Genomic DNA, 19,560 nt, shown 5'->3' on the forward strand with positions numbered 1-19,560 from the left:
TTTATATCTTAATTAACGATTAGAAGATCGATCAATTTGGCAATGGCAACCATTACAAAAATATCAATATGGTGTGGCAGATAATTTTCTTTTCTAGTATTTCAGTATTTATTTATTTATTTTTTTTTTGTTTACTGTATAGTATACCCTAAATTTATCGCGTTTTATTCTTACTTAAATAACTTCTCAGTGGTTGTGTGTGTGTGTGGCTGGTGGGTGCATGTGAGCGTGTGTGAAATAACTTAATAATTTTAGGTGAGTAAACACGTACCACTTCCTCTTGGCAAAACCTTCCATCTTATATTTTGTACGTTATAAACCTTATCTAAGGTTTTGTTTGCTCCCCTGATTTCATAATCAGTTTTTATTTATTTGTTTTTATTTATTTGTTTTTATCTGTCAAATGTATTGTTATGCTGATTATGGAGTCGAAATAAACTTATACTTATACTTATACTCTAAAAACAAAAAAGCAAACAAGAAAAAGAAACAAATTTAAATATTAATAATATAACTCTACTGTCTGACTGTTTTGGTAGTAAAATTCAGATGTTGATGATAAATTTTTCCACGAATATATAACAATTAATGTAATGATTGTGGGGCGCTCCCGAAGTATGCGAACCAAGATGGCGGACATCCGAATGTAACAGGTTAGGGTTAGGCGATAATTTTTTTCCAATTTTCCTTATTTTAGTCCTATTATCAGTTCGAAGACTAGCCAAGAGCCTCCCGTAGTATTTATACCTAAAATTATGGCCTAACCCTAACCTAGTACACATATTACATTCTGATGTCGCCATCTTGGTTCGCATACTTCGGGAGCCCCGATTGTGGAACCAGTTCTTAACATTATACTGTTATAGTCTAATATTTTATAAGGGAAGGGAAGAGGAAAATTTATGGAAGTTTGGATCACTCAACTGCATATTTCCAATGTCTGTATTTAATCAGTGTTTACAGGAATTACAATGGTAAAATTTGAAAATAAAATCTAAATAAATTAGTCTTTAAATCAGCAAAAAACACCATTAAAATTGGTTGGGATTTATCAATAGGAGTTTCAGCTGAACAAAACAGCAAGATGGCTCTTACACTGAAAAAAGTGAAGGGAAGTTTGGATCGAATGTTTGATAAGAATATGCAGGATCTTGTCAGAGGAATTCGGAATCATAAGGAGTCGGAGGTTTGTGTCTTGTTTGTTTGTGTTCTGAATTTTTTTTTTGTGTCATTGCAATGCAATTCTCAGCCAGGGGAAAATTGCTGAAAATCAAATATGCATTTCCTATGTGATAAATTGGGTGGACAGTACCATACCAGAAAAAAATTCGCACATATGTACAGAGACTTGCTGTTATGGACAGGGAATAAATTTTAATTTTTAAAACTCAATATCAATCATTTATTATAAAATTGGGTTGGCGAGGCAGAATTGGAAAGGTTCTGATTTTATAATGGAAAAGTTTTATTCTTTCATCTATCATTTTATTTATTCAAGATATCTTGAATTTAGAAAAAAAATCATGAACCTACTATCAAATATGACTGTGTGGTTAATTAAACTAGTAGCATTTATTATTAACTACTTCCCCCCCCCCCCCCCTAAAAATTTATTGTTGGTGAATTTATATGCACTGAAACCCAGAGTCACAAGCCGAGTAAGGTCAAAGGTTATCCTAGTATTTGTTGTTAAGTCTATCACATTTGAGTCTTACTGAGGACCAGACTGGATGCCATGGCAGGTGCACACCTGAGTTTGCTAATGCTCCCTCAAAATGCATGCGAGCGAAATTCCATTTTACACGCCGGAAAATTTGGGATTGTCCACCGTTATATATGACAGTCTGGAGGGTGGTGGAATGAAACAGCCACCAATAAACAGTGCTGATGAGTTTTAATATTACAAATTGACCTTTCGGCATCAAGAACATGCCATAACCCACGCCGATTAACAGCTAAATGGGCCTCTCTTGAAATGCGAGACTTTTTTGTTTCCTGAACATAATTGTTCGATTAATTGACCTTTGGCATATGCAATCGGATCGCCTTCGTCATTTGCTAGATGGAACTCTGCGTCAAAGCACCCCGTTAAAATAATAGCCTATCACACTTGTTTATTCAAAGTTTTTCCGATATGGCCATTCTGTTAGTTGCACGCTGAGAATCTAGGTTTTCACGCAGTTTTAGTAATTTTGCACGCGGATGCAGACATTTGGAGTGCTGCAGTCACTGATTGCACCCGATTTCTCATGGAAAAAGGTCATGAATTCCAGACTGGACTGAGAGTTAGTCTACGAGTCATTCTATTCAGATAACTTGAGTCACCTTGAGTATTTGATTAAAGGTGACTCGATTCCAACTAGAGGCGAGTCAATCACTGAGTTAATTCTCATTGGGGGTTTGTCAACTTCGAGCCATTTCATTTTGATGACCAACTCAGAGTATGTGTTTGATAAATCTTGACTAAAGTTGATCTCGAATAGAGTGACTTAAGCCTAATTGAGACCTATCCAAAGTGTGAACATACTTTTTTGTAATTCAGTCTCGCTACATCGCTGGTTGTGTTGAAGAAATCAAAAGTGAACTGAAGCAAGACAATGCGGCAATCAAGGCAAATGCTGTTAACAAGCTTATCTATGTGAGTTGCCGGTTAATATATTATTTTTTTTTAAAAAATATTTCCTCAAAGTAAGGTTGTCCTCACTCAGAAGTAAAGGAAACTCACATCTGAGCAAAGTTATGAGTTTATGAAGGCAATTCTTCACATAATACGTCGCATTACATCTTGTATAACTGCCCTAAAAACCAAACCAGCTGTTATGCCACGGCCTAATATCTATCCCTATTCCTAACCTGCTGTCTGTATGACGGCCCAATAGCCCTCCACAGAGGGGGCTATTCAAATGACGATTAGGGCCATACATCCATCGCTATTCCTAACCTACTGTCTATATATCAACCTAATAGCCTATTGCAGGGGTGGTCATTCAAATGATCTATGACAGGGCTACTCAACTGGCGGACCGCGGTCCGAAATCGAACCTTTCGAGTATTTGATTCGGACCGCACCTAATTCTTTATTTTAGATCATTAGCCCCACTTTTGAAGTTTCCTTTTATAAAATGACTTATAGTTTTGAATATATATGAAAACAACTATAACACCATAATAAGCAATTTTGATTAGCTAATAATCATTAGCCGGTCGAGGAAGTGTGCGTTTAAGGATGCCGATATATAAATTCTGGAAAGTGCGGACCCAAATAATTTTGAATTTTCGCATGCGGATCTTCGGTGAAAATAGTTGAGTAGCCCTGATCTATGAGACCATAATATGGTTCGATATATTATATCCACCTCCATTTCTAACCTACTGTCTATATGGAAGCTCAATAGCCCTATATAGTGGAGGCCATTCGAATAGCGATGGGGTCCACATCAGTGTTAACTCTAAGCAAATTATGAGTGCGAAAGTGCTTCGCAGTCGAAAAAAAAAGTGCGAAAGTGCTTTTGCCGATTTTCACAAGTTATGTGCCCTAGCCTTTCATATAACCCATTTAAAACGGCATAGATACTCGAGAAAGCGCTCCACCGGTTAATATTATGAATTAAAGAGAAGCCTTTTCGTTAACCGAGTTCCCTTTAAGCGAATTCATGTTTAATTAAAACAAGCGAATTCAAATTCGAGCAATTAGGGTCATAATATACTCCATAATCTACTGTCTATATTACAACACAATAGCCCTGTATAGAGGAGGCCATATCCCTATTCCTAATCTGCTGTCTATATGGCAGTCAGGCAGCCTGCTATGGAGGAAGCCATTTAAATGGCGAGTAGGGCCGCATATCCATCCCGATTCCTACCTGCTGTCTATATGGCAGTCAAGTCAGGGAGGCAATTTGAATGGTGGTTGGGACCATATTATCAACCTTCTGTTTATGTCAGCCCAATAGCAGCTCTGTATAGCACTATACAGAAATTCAAATGGTAATTAGGATCATACATCCATCCCTATATCTAAAGAACTGCTTATATGGAAGCATAATATCCCTGTATGAGGTAGGAAATTCAAATGGTGTATGGGACGATACATCCATCTCTATACCTAACTTTGTCTTATTCTTTTCAGCTTCAAATGCTTGGGTATGACATCAGTTGGGCAGCTTTCAATATCATCGAAGTCATGAGTTCACCAAAGTTCACATTCAAGGTTGGTACGATGGTTGCATTGCATTTAATTCACAAATTTATTTTGGGTAGGAAAATGTAGATATTCATAAGTAAATGCAGATTCTATCATTCAGTGTAAAAATTTTAGAAATATTTTCATTTCAGATTCATTTTGAGCAATTCATGTCTCACAGTTTTCACACTTTTAATTTCTTAAAACTTTATAAAAGAGAAAGCCAATTAAATCATTAATCATCTCAATTCTCTCCGACATTATCGTATTCAATCTCATTAAATGGAAATTGACTGTTTTATATTAAAAATTATTCGGCTTAGAATAAATTATTATTACAGAATGTAGTTGAAATGATAAACTGTTTGGTTCTGGCTATCCTGTCATAGAAGTTACCAATCATGTCTGAATTATTTAGATACTGCTGTAAAGCTGTTTATATCTCATGACAGTCTCTTTTACCTAGTAAACAGCTGTATTAAGAAAACACCTAATTGAATTACATAGACAATGTTGGGCACTCTAGGAGTGTGTGTACCAATATGGAGGTAATTTTGTTCGCCTCCTTTACATCAAGTTTTGTAAAGGGACTGAAGCCTATGGGCAGGGACTACCTGGTACGCATGCACTACGGAGGTACCCAAAGTTGAACATGAAAGATCGCTGCCCTTCCGATAAAGTTGTAGCACCTCATATTTGAGTAGTTGCTTACAGAAGGCTTTGTTCAGCCCTAACAAATATTTGTACTCTGTCTTGTCAAGCATTCATTTCATTATGACAACTAATACAGATAAATATAAGTATAAGAAATCAGGAGAGCAAACAAAACCTTAGATAAGGTTTAAAACGTACTGAATGTATACAAGAGGGAAGGTATTGCCTAGAACAGTGGTTCTTAAAGCATGGGTCGCGACCCAAACATGGGTCGCGGAAGGTTTAAAAATGGGTCGCGACAAGGTCGTTAATGCAAGGGCAATCTAAGAGGAGACGGACGAATTTTCAGATTTCCCAATGTTTCAATTTAGCTTCCAAACTCTGGTATTTAAAAATAATGGAATATAAAATTTCATTCACGGAAAGAACTGTCTTGAGCTCATTGTTACATCACAATTCTGATATGCCAGTCACGTGTATTATTTTTATGGTAACGGTAACCATGCAACGTTGTGTTGACCGCGTGGAATGTCGTCTTAGTGGATTAAAATAACCAAAAATGGGTGTCGTTTTGGTATTGTAAATTGTAATAGACGACGCAATGAAAAAGCTCGCTTCTCGACATTAGATTATTCAATATCTAGAAAAAATGTGACTTCATCTCGAGGCACCATTTACCGCGAACGAAGCGGTGTGTGCACATTTGATGAGTAAAAAGTTGTATATTGCGAGAGATACCGAAGGCCAGCTAGGATGTCGTGTTTGCGACGGACAGCGGACGCCTCTGTTGCTACAATTCGCGACAAGGCATTTGTGCGAGCGAGGATATTTGGCACTGACGGTTATCAAAACTAAGCTCGCAATCGCCTCGATACCCGTGACAACTTGCGTATTGCGTTATGTAAAATAGAGCTGTGTATTGAAGATATAATGAAAAGGAAATTTCAGTTTCATCAATCTCACTGAGTCAATGGACTGTTTCTAATAAATAGTTGTCTGTATTTGAGTCAAACTGTACTAACATTAAAAACACATTTTGCGTTATTTAGGATTGGGTCGCGAGTATTCATAAAACTCAGATTTGGGTCGCGCTCGAAAAAGTTTAAGAACCACTGGCCTAGAAGAAGTGGTACGTGTTCACTCACCTAAAATAATGGAAATATTTCACACACGCTCACACGCACCCACACACACAACCATAGGATGACAGGGTACCTGATCGCACAAAGCTAGACTGCGAAAACGCCTCACAGAATTAATCATTCTTTTCTGTTTCAGAGAATCGGATATTTCGCTGCATCTCAATCATTCCACTCTGAAACCGACGTTCTCATGTTGACAACGAATATGATTCGAAAAGATCTCGGATCGCAGACAATGTACGATACAGGAGTCGCTCTCAGCGGACTGTCATGCTTCATTACTCCGGATTTAGCAAGAGATTTAGTCAACGATATTCTGGCTTTGGTGAGTTTTTTGATGACTTTCTGATCAAAGTTGTACAGGCAATGCTATAGTGTCTCAATCATACACTAATATGCAGGCAGAGGCCTGTAGTTACTCAATTACCAGAATTTGGACAGATATTATTTTGCACATGAGCCAAACTTAATTCAGTAGTTTTCTACCCTGGTTACGTCAGTGCAGCACAGAAATTCCGCAAGTATCCGCTTAAATCTTAGAGTCTAAATTATTATATATATATATATATTGTTTAAATACAACCAAATACCTTTATTAGGTTTGCTAATTTACTTATATCATTAACTTGCTACACTTTATTAAAGATCATTTTGTTTTGCCAGTATTAGATTTGCTTAAATATATACAAATTTGTTCGATTTTTTAGTAATAACAATTAAAAATATCGCTCATAATAACAACTGTAAGTTCGAATAAATTTTATAGTATGATAAATTGATAAGTGAGAACTACGAGCACAATAAGAACTATTAATAAACAAAGACAAAGAAATTTTTAACTGTTTTACTATAAACTCAGGCGATACTTTTTGGACACCTTATGTAGATAAATATGTAGTTATACTTTATACAATTCATACTATTACACAGGGACCTCTATTCTTATGCCTCTGAAATGCCTCTACAAAAAAGATTGATAACCCCCGATTTGATAATTAATAAAAAATCTTTATTCTTCAGATGTCATCCACTCGTCCCTACATTCGCAAACGAGCCGTCCTTATTTCATATAAAATATTCCTTGCTTATCCTGACGCTCTTCGACCTGCGTTTCCAAGATTAAAAGAAAAGCTGGAGGACCCTGATCAAGGTTGGTGTAATTTTTTTTTTACTTTTTACTCTGAAAAAGTCTCAGTATAAGCAATCACTGTTGAGTTAGGGCAGGGGTGGGCAACATACAGCCCGGAATTTTGAACGACCCGCTGACTGTATCCAACCACACTCTGTAATATGGTCCGACGCATCATTCCTGAAAGTTGCCGATCGCTCTACTCTCACCGCACTGTCAGTGCGAGCTTGGGAAATAAACAATTTTCTAATGAACAAACAATTGTTACAAACACTTGTTAAACAAACAATATAAGGTCAAAGCAGAGAGCGTTGTAAACATTCCCCACTACTGTTATCAGATGTATTTATATTTAGATTCTAAATATAAATGGATTTTAGAAATTAGATTTTATATTAAGTTTTATTAACCATGGAATATCCCAAGAAACGAAAAATTGACAAGAGAGTGTCGAGCATTTAACAGAGGTTGGATATCGAAGTATTTTTTGTAATAATCCGGCCCGCCGAGGACTTCATTTTCCCACATCTGGCCCGCCGACTGGAGAAGTTGCCCATCCCTGAGTTAGGGGTTAGATTATTTTTAATAAAGGATGGAAATCATACTGATTCAGCATTGCCTACTCAATTTTTTACACTCAGGTTGAGGAGGGAAACGGCATAAGAATTGAATCCAAGATGTGTAATCTGCTAGTTTTTAGTTTGTATTCATTTGTTTTTTACACTGAACAAGTAATCAATCACTGATAGGTGAAAAGCTATGATATTTTTGAATGAGCTCTTTTTAGTTCAGCATTCCCTATCCAATTCATCACACCCTGACCAAGGTGTGTATGTTTTTCATCAGAACAAGACTGCTTATTGAAGGGCTTAGTTTCAAAGTATCACAATCATTCAGGTTCAGTCTACTCAATGTAATACACCCTAGGTCAGGGCTACTCAACTATTTTTACTGATGACCCGCATACAAAACTTCAAAAATATTTGGGTCTGGTCTTTTCAGAAATTATATTTCGGCATCCTTTTTCGGCCGACTAATGATTATTAGCTAATCGAAGTTGTTTATTATGGAGTTATAGTTCTTCACATATATATTTAAATCTATAAAAGTGATTTTATAAAAGGAAATTTCAAAAGTGGGGCTAATGATCCAAAAAAAGGAATTAGGCGCGGTCCGAATCGAATACCCGTCCGGATTCGGACTGCGGTCCGCCAGTTGAGTAACCCTGCCTTTGGATTATAAGCGGAGAGACATAAGACGTTAATCCGATATGTGTAATCTGCAACACATCCTGGTTCTTAGTTTTTATTTATTACTTATCGATTTTAATCGGTAAGTATGTTGATAGGTATTTGTCTGTCTGTCTGTCTGTTAGATGCACGCGATATCTCACGAAAGCGAGATTGAATCTGCTCCAGATTTTGCATGTGCATTCATCATATGTCGTACCAGAAGCCTATTGATTTTGGATGAATTATGTCGTATAATTAACGAGTTATTAATTAATTAGTGATGGGACACAAGGTGTCACTATGGAGTATGAGCGCTGTTTTGGTGGATCCCCTAACTTTCGATCGATAAGTCTTCGGTCTCTGACCGATATTCTCGTTTGTGCTTTACTCTGAATAAGTCTCTGTCCAAGCAGTCAATCACTGATAGATGAGAAACTATTATATTTTTGAATGATCAGAACCGTTTCTGGTTCGGCATTACCTATTCAATTTATTACACCCTGTGTCATAAATTGAATTAAGTGAAGGAATTTGATGTGCTTGGTGCAGCTAATGGCAGGAATATAAAGTGTATAAATTGAATTAAAAAACACTGTTTAAATAAAACAAACCTGGTTAAGATATATTGAGTTCATAACAAGATTGAAATTGTAAAAGGACTTTATGACTTTATGTATATCCTGAATAGTAAATTATTTGGTTCCGATCATCCTTGTATTGAATATTTTAAATTTCTTCATTTACTGTTCCAGTTAAATATTGATTTTGATAACATTACTGATCAATAATCATCACAAATTTTATTGATTTTATGTTTTAAATTTAAATCAAAATGAAGTATCTACCTTTTGATATTATGAATGAATGTTCCCATTATGTGAATTATTCTGTAACATATTTCCAAACTGAGAAAACCGAATTTAGACTACAAAAACTAATACTCCTGTAATGTATGTTAGGTTAGGGTCAGGCCATAATTTTATTTCGATTTTCCTTTTTTTAGTTTTATTAGGAGTTCGGGGGCTGTCTGTTTCAGACAAGTGAATATACCCCCTGCCCATAGGCTTCAGTCCCTTTACACAATTTGATGTAAAGTAGGCGAACAAAATTAGTTACCTCCATATTGGTACACATACTTTTCCCAAAAACTTTGTCATATGAGCCCCTTTGAACGTTTTTAAGTTTTCGATGAAAATTTGGAATTCATTTTTTGCTATTAGATAATTAAAATTCATGCTGTGTGTTATTTTTCTAATATTTAGATATTGAACCCTGGTCTTCCAAAATGACAAATTTTGAATGATTTTGAAATTGCAGACAATCCATATTTATATCATCAAAATGTAGAAAATATTGAACAAAGTTATTTCAACTAGTTACACGTCTGAGATGGGCACAATATACTCGAACACATTGGCTCTGATTGGATAACTAGTCAAGATTGATTCTCTATATCTAGCTGTCCTGGTTTTTGATGTCAATTTTCATCAATTATTAATTGAGAATTTGGAAATTCTAGATATATAGGAGTAAGCAGTTTTTACAGCTTTTTTGCAAGATTTTTGATTGTTTTTCATGGTTTTCACATGTTTAAGAACATGACTCGAATTTGTGATTTCCAACTCTAATCATTTACTTATTGATAAGAAAAAATTAATTCATTAAAAATTATTTATTCCCAGCTGTACAATATTTTTTTTAAATATTTTTATTCCTAGGTGTCCAATCTGCTGCTGTGAACGTAATCTGTGAACTTGCTCGAAAGAACCCGAAAAATTATCTCTCTCTCGCTCCGATTTTCTTCAAACTTATGACAACATCAACAAATAACTGGGTTCTTATCAAGATAATAAAACTGGTGAGTTGGCAGAATTTTGAAATGTAATTTTGGGGCTCCCGAAGTATGCGAACCAAGATGGCGGACATCGGAATGTAATATGTGTACTAGGTTAGGGTTAGGCCATAATTTTAGGTATAAATACTACGGGAGGCTCTTGGCTAGTCTTCGAACTGATAATAGGACTAAAATATGGAAAATTGAAAAAAAGTTATCGCCTAACCCTAACCTGTTAACCATGTTACGTTCCGATGTCCGCCATCTTGGTTCGCATACTTCGGGAGCACCGTAATTTTAATGTGTTTTATTCTACCAAGGGGCTCATTAAAATGTTGAAAATTGGCATTTTTATAAAAAAAATTTTGTCAGGATTTTCATATAGAGTTTGTCCAATGTCGTCCGCTAACTAGGTGGTTATGGGATTAGTTAGCCCCACAAGTAGAGAAAGTCGTAACCGGCCAACAGATACGTGAACCACCCTACGGCGACATGGAGTCCAGCAATCCTCTCACACATAATGAATTCGCACCTGCGAACTCACGCAGGCAGTGGTGGGATTCAAATTATTTGTCAGCCTGTTCCATCACAAAAGTCATATTTTTCAGCTGGCTTTTTTAAAAACGTGGTTTTTTTCAGCAATGCTAACCGGTTCGCTGATCTCAAAAATTTTCGTGAGACAGTTCTATAGAACCGGCTGAATCCCAGCACTGCACGCAGGGTAATCAGAGGTGCGGTGGCAAGCGAACTAACGCTTAGCACATTGTGTCACTTCCGGGTCCTTATTTATATATCCTGATTGTATTGACTTGATGAGTTTTCTTCAACTTTTATGTGAGATATACATGGTTTGTTCTAAATCACTAACAACCAGCGGTTCTTATTTGGGGGCCACGAATGGGGCCATTGAGTAGTTGGAGGGGTTCTTCCTAGTTAAGGTTATTTCATAAAGTGTTTTCACTTTGTTGAGCAGGAATTGTTTGAAAATAATGGGATTCGGAATCCACCAATCAAAATAACGTGACAGGCTAAATACCACTGGAATGATGAAAAGTGGGCCATAGGCCATAAAAGCTTGGGAACCACTGCCTTATATCATTATTGTTTTCCTTTTTTATTCAGTTTGGAGCATTGACACCACTGGAACCTCGACTTGGGAAAAAGCTGATTGAACCATTGACAAATCTTATTCACAGGTAAGGGGGTGCTCCCGAAGTATGCGAACCAAGATGGCGGACATCGAACGTAACATGGGTAACAGGTTAGGGTTATGCAATAATTTTTTTCCAATTTTCCTTATTTTAGTCCTATTATCAGTTCGAAGACTGGCCAAGAGCCTCCCGTAGTATTTATAGCTAAAATTATGGCCTAACCCTAACCTAGTACACATATTACATTCCGATGTCCGCCATCTTGGTTCGCATACTTCGGGAGCCTCGGTAAGGGTTTATGCCAGGGGTCGGCAACCTATTGCCCGCGGAGTAATATAATCCGGCCCGCGGCGCTTCACTGAATTATAGTAACAAAGCAGCTGTTTCGACGATGATATTCTTTACGTAACAGAATTTATTGTGAGCCATGTGTAGACTAAATTATATTATAACCTAACAAGTATATAATTCACAATTACTCGTTTAATGAGCCTATAATTTAAATATAATTAGACAAACGGCAACAAAACGCAGAAAAGTTGATGCCAAGTGCAAAGGGTTCAATGGCGCAGAAAATATTTAAATGGAATTTTTTGAGATGCAATACAATGAGGAAATTAATTTATATTCTATTCGAGAGATGTATCACTGCTTGATTTTTATTGTAAAAAGTATCATCCAATCGGTTTTCAATTTTCTAAAAATATGTGCGACCCGCAAATGACTTGCAACCTATGCTTTTGGCCCACGAGTGACAAAAGGTTGCCGAACCCTGTGGTTTGTGTGCTTAGCCAAACTTGTGTGATACAGTGATATGTTTCTAATGTGACTTTTGTCAAATGGAAGTTAAGGTCAGTGATTCTTAAGCTCTTTTATCCAGGGCTTTCCAAATTGGGGCCGCGACCCTGCAGGAGGGCGCCCAATGAATTTAGGGGTTGCAAAGAGTAGCCTACACCATTTTTCACACAAAGTACTATATTTCATGTACTTTTTTTCAGATGTTTGATTCAAAACACGTGTGTTAAAACTAGTGCAAAACATAAATTTCACAAATTCTAGGGAGTACATGGAATCAGAAGCGTCACACTTGCATAACAATGCCGACTTAACAGGCGCTGCGGAAAATTTGAAAATATTGGAAGGGGTCTGATCTTAATAGTTTGGAAAGCCCTGCTCTAATCCGTGGCAGCCATCCCGAAACTCCCAACAGTTCCGTAGTCACATGCTTTAAATTAAAATACCTAGGTATGTTTTCAACCTGGTTGAAACCTGGTACTTGATTCGCCATGTTTAATACTAGAAGCCAACATATAAAAAAGAAAGAATGAATGCATTACAGTGACAGGATTCAATAAATCAGTTAATTTACTCTGAATATAATATCTAAGAACAAAGCTACAATGTATCAGATAATTCGAGATTATTCCAGAAAAAATGCGAGGGATGTCTATGACATAATAATAAAAACAACTGTTTTAAGTTTAACTGCTGAATACGTAAAATAATAACGCTTTTTGAAGGCCATTGCTTACTTTTTTAAAGATAGGCCGAGGGTTCTTTTAATAAATTTATCTGATTGTCCTTTCTAATTCAAACTAATTTTCCAGCACTTTTTGCTCTGATTGTTCTTTTTAATTCAAACCTTCCTTTTTCAGTACTTCTGCAATGTCTCTGCTGTATGAATGTATAAATACTGTAATACAAGGTAAGAAGAAAGCTTTTTATTTCTCATTTAAACTCATGTTTGGACTATTAAATTTGATATTGCTAGATATTTTCTCATATAAGATTAAAAACATGAATTTTCTACATGATTACCGTATATTATGGACTATAAGATGCACTTTAAATCCTTTTTTTTCTAAAAAATCGATTTTGTGCCTAATGTATGGATCAAGTAGTGCTTCAGTGCCCACACACAAAGCCAATGCCAGCATTGCTTTAAAAACTGTTGCGTCTTATGGACCTTTCCCCGAGCATCGACTTCCTTGTTTACTAGGTGACATTGGCCAATCAGCAAGATGCAAAAGGCTGAAATTCTCTACCGTTACTTTTAAAAAAACAGATTGTTGTATGCGATGAATCATAATGATGGTTTGAAACACGTACCCCATTTACAGGCGCAAACTCGCAAAAGCACTCTTAAAATAGCTTTGGGGGTCAAAGGTCGGGGAAAGGTCTATAGCCCGGTGTGGCTCATGTATGAAACCTAAACTAAGCAATCTATTGACAGTGCGCCTCAGTGCGCCTTACCCTTTTGCTATACTTTGGAAACTTTTTTTCACCAATCTTTCGCTCATTTCGAACTCTTGCATTTCATGCTTACATGAAGTACTTATATCATTTACTTCAGGAATGACAGATCACAGTTCATCGATACAGGTCAGTAAGCATGGTTTATTTATTATATCACCAATACAGATCTAGAACTAAACCCTTTATTATAATTTGAATATACTTACCTGAAGACAATTTGCTCTAAGCAAAGCGGCCTTGCTTACCCATGACTCTCCTTTACTTCTGAGAGGTTCCCATAACTTTGCACAGAGATGAGTCTCCTTCACTTCTGAGTGAGTGCCCCTAACTTTGCTCAGAGATGAGTCTCCTTTACTTCTGAGTGAGTGCCCGTAACTTTGCTCAGAGATGAGTCTCCTTCACTTCTGAGTGAGTGCCCGTAACTTTGCTCAGAGATGAGTCTCCTTCACTTCTGAGTGAGTGCCCGTAACTTTGCTCAGAGATGTGACTCCTTAGCCTCCAATTGAGTGCCCATAACTTTGCTCAGAAAGGAGTCTTCTTCACTTTTGGGCGTGTGCCCGTAACTTTGCTTTGAGCAAATCAAGAAGGAAATTTTACTTTATTTTTATTCATATTTGCACATAAGATCAGTAGCAAAGGCGGACAGGTATCTCATGCACATTTTCGTAACCTTGCTAGTTTTACTACGCTGTATGGCTTAGTAGGGATAGTGATTCCAATAAAAGTAATATACTGTAGCCACATGCTTGAAAATATGCACACTTTGTATTGTTAACTCAGTATAAACGTATAATTAGTAAATGCCCATAAACATAACCATAGTCCCAGTACACACGAACAGGTATGAGCTAATAGGCTTCCAAGTACTTGACTACTTCACCTTCATGGCTGGTTGGTCATGATCAGTCATCTGTGACTGATGACATCACAGGTCATGCTCAGCCATTCGGAATTATGCTAGTTGCCCGTTTTTAGGATTCGTCCCGATTTTAACCTATGTCCTCATTTTGTTTTGTTTTTAAAAGAGGGACTAACAAACATATATTAAATGTTAAATAAACAAAGATTCCTGTTTTACGATTTATCATCATTTTTAGGACATATGTGTTAAACGGAAATGAATTTGTCCCTGTTTTTGAGACAGACAGACACAACATAAATTTAATGTTAAAAACGAAAGATTGCTGTTTTTTCGATTCATCCTCATTTTTAGGACTAACGTGCGTCATAAAGTTTGAATTTGTCCCTACTTTTAAGACAGACAGGCAGACCCAAACATGAATTTAACACGTAAAAACGATAGTTTCGTAATACTATGATAACTCTCTACAAAACAGCAAACCTCACCTACTGTACTATGCGGAATGGCTCAGTAGAAGTAGTGATTCTAAATTTTTATTCGTTTCTTTTGTAAAAGCACACTTTCTATTAATAGCAAGCATTGGCAGCTTTTTAATCAGTAATCAGTAGTTAATTTTTTTTCGATATCTGAATTAAAACTCTTTATTGCACTCTCACTATTCATAAAACTGTTTGCGTTATTTGTTCAATTCTTTTAAGATCCTTATATTGTGTTATGCGCACCCAGACTTTATGTACATAATGATTTTTGCTATTGTCGCTGCGTCGAATCATTCGTCGTTTTCCCTGGTGCCTTTATCACTGAAAGGCTAAGCGATAGCCGCATTCTCTTTCTTGCCTTTCTCACGGCACTCTGGATGTCTGTAAGGATAGGGAGAGATTTACATATTTATCTTGGGGGAGAGGAAAGCCGATAAGACGGCTTATCCATATGGCGAACCACGGCCTCTCGTCTGGTTATTGATCCAGTTCAGGTCGGGTATGGGATTAGTTAGCCAGGTATTTGTTTTCGAAAGCATGGACTTGATGGTGGAGGAAGCCGTAACCGACCAGTGGCTACGTGAACCACGCTACCATGATCATCCCCGTATGGGATTCGAACCTGCGATCTCACAAAGGGTAATCAGAGATGCGGTGGCGAGCGTATTCCTAGCGCTTAGCACGATGCGTCACACCGCCGAGCTATTTAAATCTTTGATTTGTCGTAAACATGGAAAAACTAGTTATTATGTTTGGCCTTGCTAGATGTCTGAAGATGGTCATATGGCCCACTGACAAAAATGTTGCACACCCCTGTTAATTCAAACCTAGATATCAAGTAGTTTAAGATTTAGAGTTTTGAGTACAATTATATTTCTGTAACGTTTTGTCTGACTAAAGTCAGATTACTTATTAAAATTATGCATGCGTTAGTGCACAGGTTCCCAAAGTGCTCCATACTCCGTGAGCCATTTTTATACCGGTACTCATTAAAATACTGACTTGACTAATTTTGTAACTGTCTAAAAAGCATTAAATACATCCGAGTCATTAAATAAAGTAATTTCAATTTACTCTGGGACATTAATCAGTAAGTGACAAGGTGTTTTTTTGTGTTGATTTTAAAAAATTGATTGTGTGATTGTCATCCTCTTCATGGGCTCCATAACACCAAAAGTTTGCAAACTCCTGTGTTATCCGTATGTGTATAATGCAAGGCTGGGTACTCCCGTAGTATGTGTACCAGGTTAGGCCATAATTTTATTCTGATTTTTCCTATTTTCCATTACGAGTTCGGGGCTGTCTGTGTTAGCCAAGTGAATATACCCCCTACCCATAGGGTTCAATCCCTTCCCACAACTTGATGTAAAGTAGAGGAACAAAATTAGTTACCTCCATATGAGTACACACACTTCTGGAGTGCCCAAGGATGCCGTAGCAAGATTTAAGATGACTATTCTATTCAGTCCAAGAGTCTTGCCACACACTAACACTGTATTTTTTTAAGCTGTGTGTAATGAAAGTTTGTTTTAGCAAAGATAAATTTGATTGTTTTAGAACCCTTCTCAGGCGACAGCGCCCATATGGGCTCGAGGTACCATTATCTGTCCAAATCTTGTACTAAAGTGTTAATATCGGTCTTAGCTATTTATTGCCGCGTTTCCCCCGATATGGGAGAAGAGAAAAAAGCTTCCAGCTGTAACACAAAGTGCGAATCATATAAAGGACTTCCGAAAGTATGCGCACCTAGATGGCGCACAACCTGAACTCTGGTTGTGTACCAGGTTAGGGTTCAGGTTATGCGACATCCTGGTGCGCATACTTCGGGAGTACCCATATAAATAGTGCCGATTTCAAAATCGCCAGTCAGACATGTAAAATCGCTAATGTGACTCGGACATCATCCCTTATGATGACTTATTATTTTCAGTCATACATACCATCCCTGGCTCTGTGATGTTTTGAAAAATATAATTCTGACTGCACCATACTTAGTAGAGGTTTCCAGATTTTTTGAACATGAAAAAACCCTGTAAAGGTAATGGTAATTTTCAAGCGTAACGGCGCTCATCAGATTTTTTACGTCTTTCTCTGCGCATTTCCATCGAAAAAAGTGACGTTTTTTGCATTGGGGGGGCTCTGTGCAGTAATTATTAGAGCTGTGACATCATCAAAATTGTCAATTGAAGCGTAAACTTTAAAATTGTGTAAATACAATTGTGAATTTCAAAGTAACCGTTTACGCTATAATAGTGGTTGTGGTATTGTTCTGTAGGGTAATAACACAAGAAAACGTTGAAATAAAAATTAATTATAAATAATTATTAACCCTCTACTAGACACAAAATCTCTCAAGTTGAAGGTTGTTTATTAGAAATTTTCGGAATTTTGTTGTATAGAAAAAATATTATTAGAGGAGGGTGTTTTAAAGATATATCGCTGAATAGAACTATAGCACACGCTTATAAGAAGCTATGAGTGAAGTATTAGGGCTTAATGGTTGACGAAAAAATTATGTTAAAAATACCCATGTAAAATGACCTCGGGGGATGCGGCTGGAAAAGAGTAAATGATACAAGATTCTCCCCTCTCTTTGGTCTATGCTACCATTGGTTATTCGCAATTACCACAAATGCTAGCTTGCTTTGTTCACACTTGTAACATTAGAAAATATACAAAGGTGTTTTTGGTGCAATATATTCATATGGCATGTGAGATGTTATCATCCAAAACTGTTTATTTAGGAGTTTGTTAAGACCGAGCTTAGACGTGCACACCCAGAAATAAGAGGCTTGTTTATTTAGGCATCCTGTGTTTGGGCGCAGAGATTTGTTTCTGAACAGCATAAAAGCGAGCAAAAACCAAGCCACCATTTATGGTATTTGGAAATTTTTAAATTTAGCCACGAACATACATGGCGCCAAAGAATAAGAAAAGTTTATTCCATCATAGGTCTGTATCTCTGAGTTTTATAAGTGTTAGCAAACTAAGCTACCATTTATGGCAGTTGGTGATATTTTAATGCGCATTTATAGCAAAAATATATTGTAAGATGAGAGCAAAAAAATGTAGCAAGACGTTATGCAAACTAAGGTTGAATATCTATAACTAGGGCTGGGCATTTCGAATCGAATATTCGAATCGAATCGAATAGTAAATTATTCGAATCGGTTGAGAGCAAATTTTCGAATCGCCGCCATCTTGTTTTACTCTTTCCGCCAATGGTCGAGGTAAATTTCTCAATTTTTTTTCATTGAAGCCATATTTTTTCAACACAATTCTGACATACGACTCTTTCCTGTATTGAGGTATTGATGAAAACGTGTTTTTTCTTATTGTCAGTGATGTATTCTATGTTTCCAGTAATTTATGTGTCTGGAGGACCTAAAATAATTAGAAAGTTACATATAATTTCATACCTTTCAAGTATTCGAGATTCGATTCGAAAAAATTATTCGATTCGATTCTGAAATCATCAGGTATTCGAAAATGCCCAGCCCTATCTATAACCCAGTCTTTTTTCCGCTAATATGAACATATTTTAACTCATTTACTAAAAAAAGTTCTCCATCCCTGGTAAAAGATAAGATAGGATTATGTCGAACCGCACCGTATACAAGAATATGTTGGGTACGGGATGAGTTAGCAAGTTTTCTGCTTCAGATACATAGACGAGAGCAGGGTGGTCTAAACCCAGGCCTTCGTTATCTATGACCCGCGTTGCCATTGTGAGAGGGTGAACAAAAAATCGAACAAAACAAAATTTGGTGTTGTTTTGTCATAGAAATATGTCAGATGATAGGTGTTTGTCTGTTAGATGCACGCGATATCTCACGAAAGCGAGGTTGAATCTGCTCCAAATTTTGCATGTGCATTCATCATATCTCAGATCAGAAGCCTATTGATTTTGGATGAATTATGTCGTAAATTAGCGAGGTATTAAATAATTAGTAAGGGGACATGTGGTGTCACTGTGGAGTAAGAGCGAAGAAATCGAAGCCGCAGTTTCTGTATTGGGGGATCCCCTAATTTTCGATAGATAGGTCTTCGGTCTTCGACCGATATTCTTGTTTCAATTTTATTGGGTTTTGCGACTACTTGGAGGCATAGACATATGTAGTAGGTATGTTACAAAAAAATTAAAGTTCATCCGATTTGAATAAAAACTGCACCAGTGGATAGATCTAAGTGAAAATAAGAAAACAATACCAAGTTTGCGAAAAATGGTCAAGAATTAACGGAGATATCTGCATTTAAGTACCGCCCGATAGGCCAATTTTTTCCATAAGGATTGTATTGCGCCGACTCAAAAACTGTGACCGCGAGAATGTCAGACCGATAAACAAGAGAATGTATCTCGGCTATTTTTGGAGGTAATCGAAAAAAATTTTGAACGAAAAGTTATTGTGAATAGAAGAACCTAATTCAAAAAAATTTACAAATTCTTTTTAACGATATTAGCTGCTTTTCAATTAATTATGTACGAGAAAGTTTCTGAACTTTACATAACCTCTGGTCGGCAACGACTTTCCCAATACGCAAGTTCCCGCATACGCGGCAATTAACTGATTTAGCGTTTTTCATATCCGACCTTAGTGAACGATTAATTATCATTTAATATTCCTTTAACTCGTAGGA

At 36.8% G+C, this 19,560-nt stretch overlaps 1 protein-coding gene across 4 annotated transcripts in view; it reads left to right on the forward strand.

Moving 5' to 3' along the window:
- The first annotated feature begins 958 nt into the window (after positions 1–958).
- LOC120334853 (AP-3 complex subunit delta-1-like) overlaps positions 959–19,560 on the forward strand; it is a 43,788-nt gene continuing 25,186 nt past the window's right edge. For 2 of the 4 annotated variants that reach the window (XM_078113329.1, XM_078113331.1), the window contains exons 1-9: positions 959–1,186; positions 2,543–2,638; positions 4,130–4,210; positions 6,116–6,304; positions 7,000–7,129; positions 10,059–10,198; positions 11,297–11,370; positions 12,981–13,030; positions 13,658–13,707. In XM_078113329.1, coding sequence (XP_077969455.1) covers positions 1,085–1,186; positions 2,543–2,638; positions 4,130–4,210; positions 6,116–6,304; positions 7,000–7,129; positions 10,059–10,198; positions 11,297–11,370; positions 12,981–13,030; positions 13,658–13,707 — 912 coding nt within the window. In that variant the 5' untranslated portion in view covers positions 959–1,084. The remainder of the gene's footprint in view (positions 1,187–2,542; positions 2,639–4,129; positions 4,211–6,115; positions 6,305–6,999; positions 7,130–10,058; positions 10,199–11,296; positions 11,371–12,980; positions 13,031–13,657; positions 13,708–19,560) is intronic. The other 2 variants (XM_078113330.1, XM_078113332.1) reach the window with 1 other exon arrangement.

This window comes from Styela clava, chromosome 1 (genome assembly GCF_964204865.1).
Source record: "Styela clava chromosome 1, kaStyClav1.hap1.2, whole genome shotgun sequence".
In the NCBI taxonomy this organism is placed as follows: domain Eukaryota; kingdom Metazoa; phylum Chordata; class Ascidiacea; order Stolidobranchia; family Styelidae; genus Styela; species Styela clava.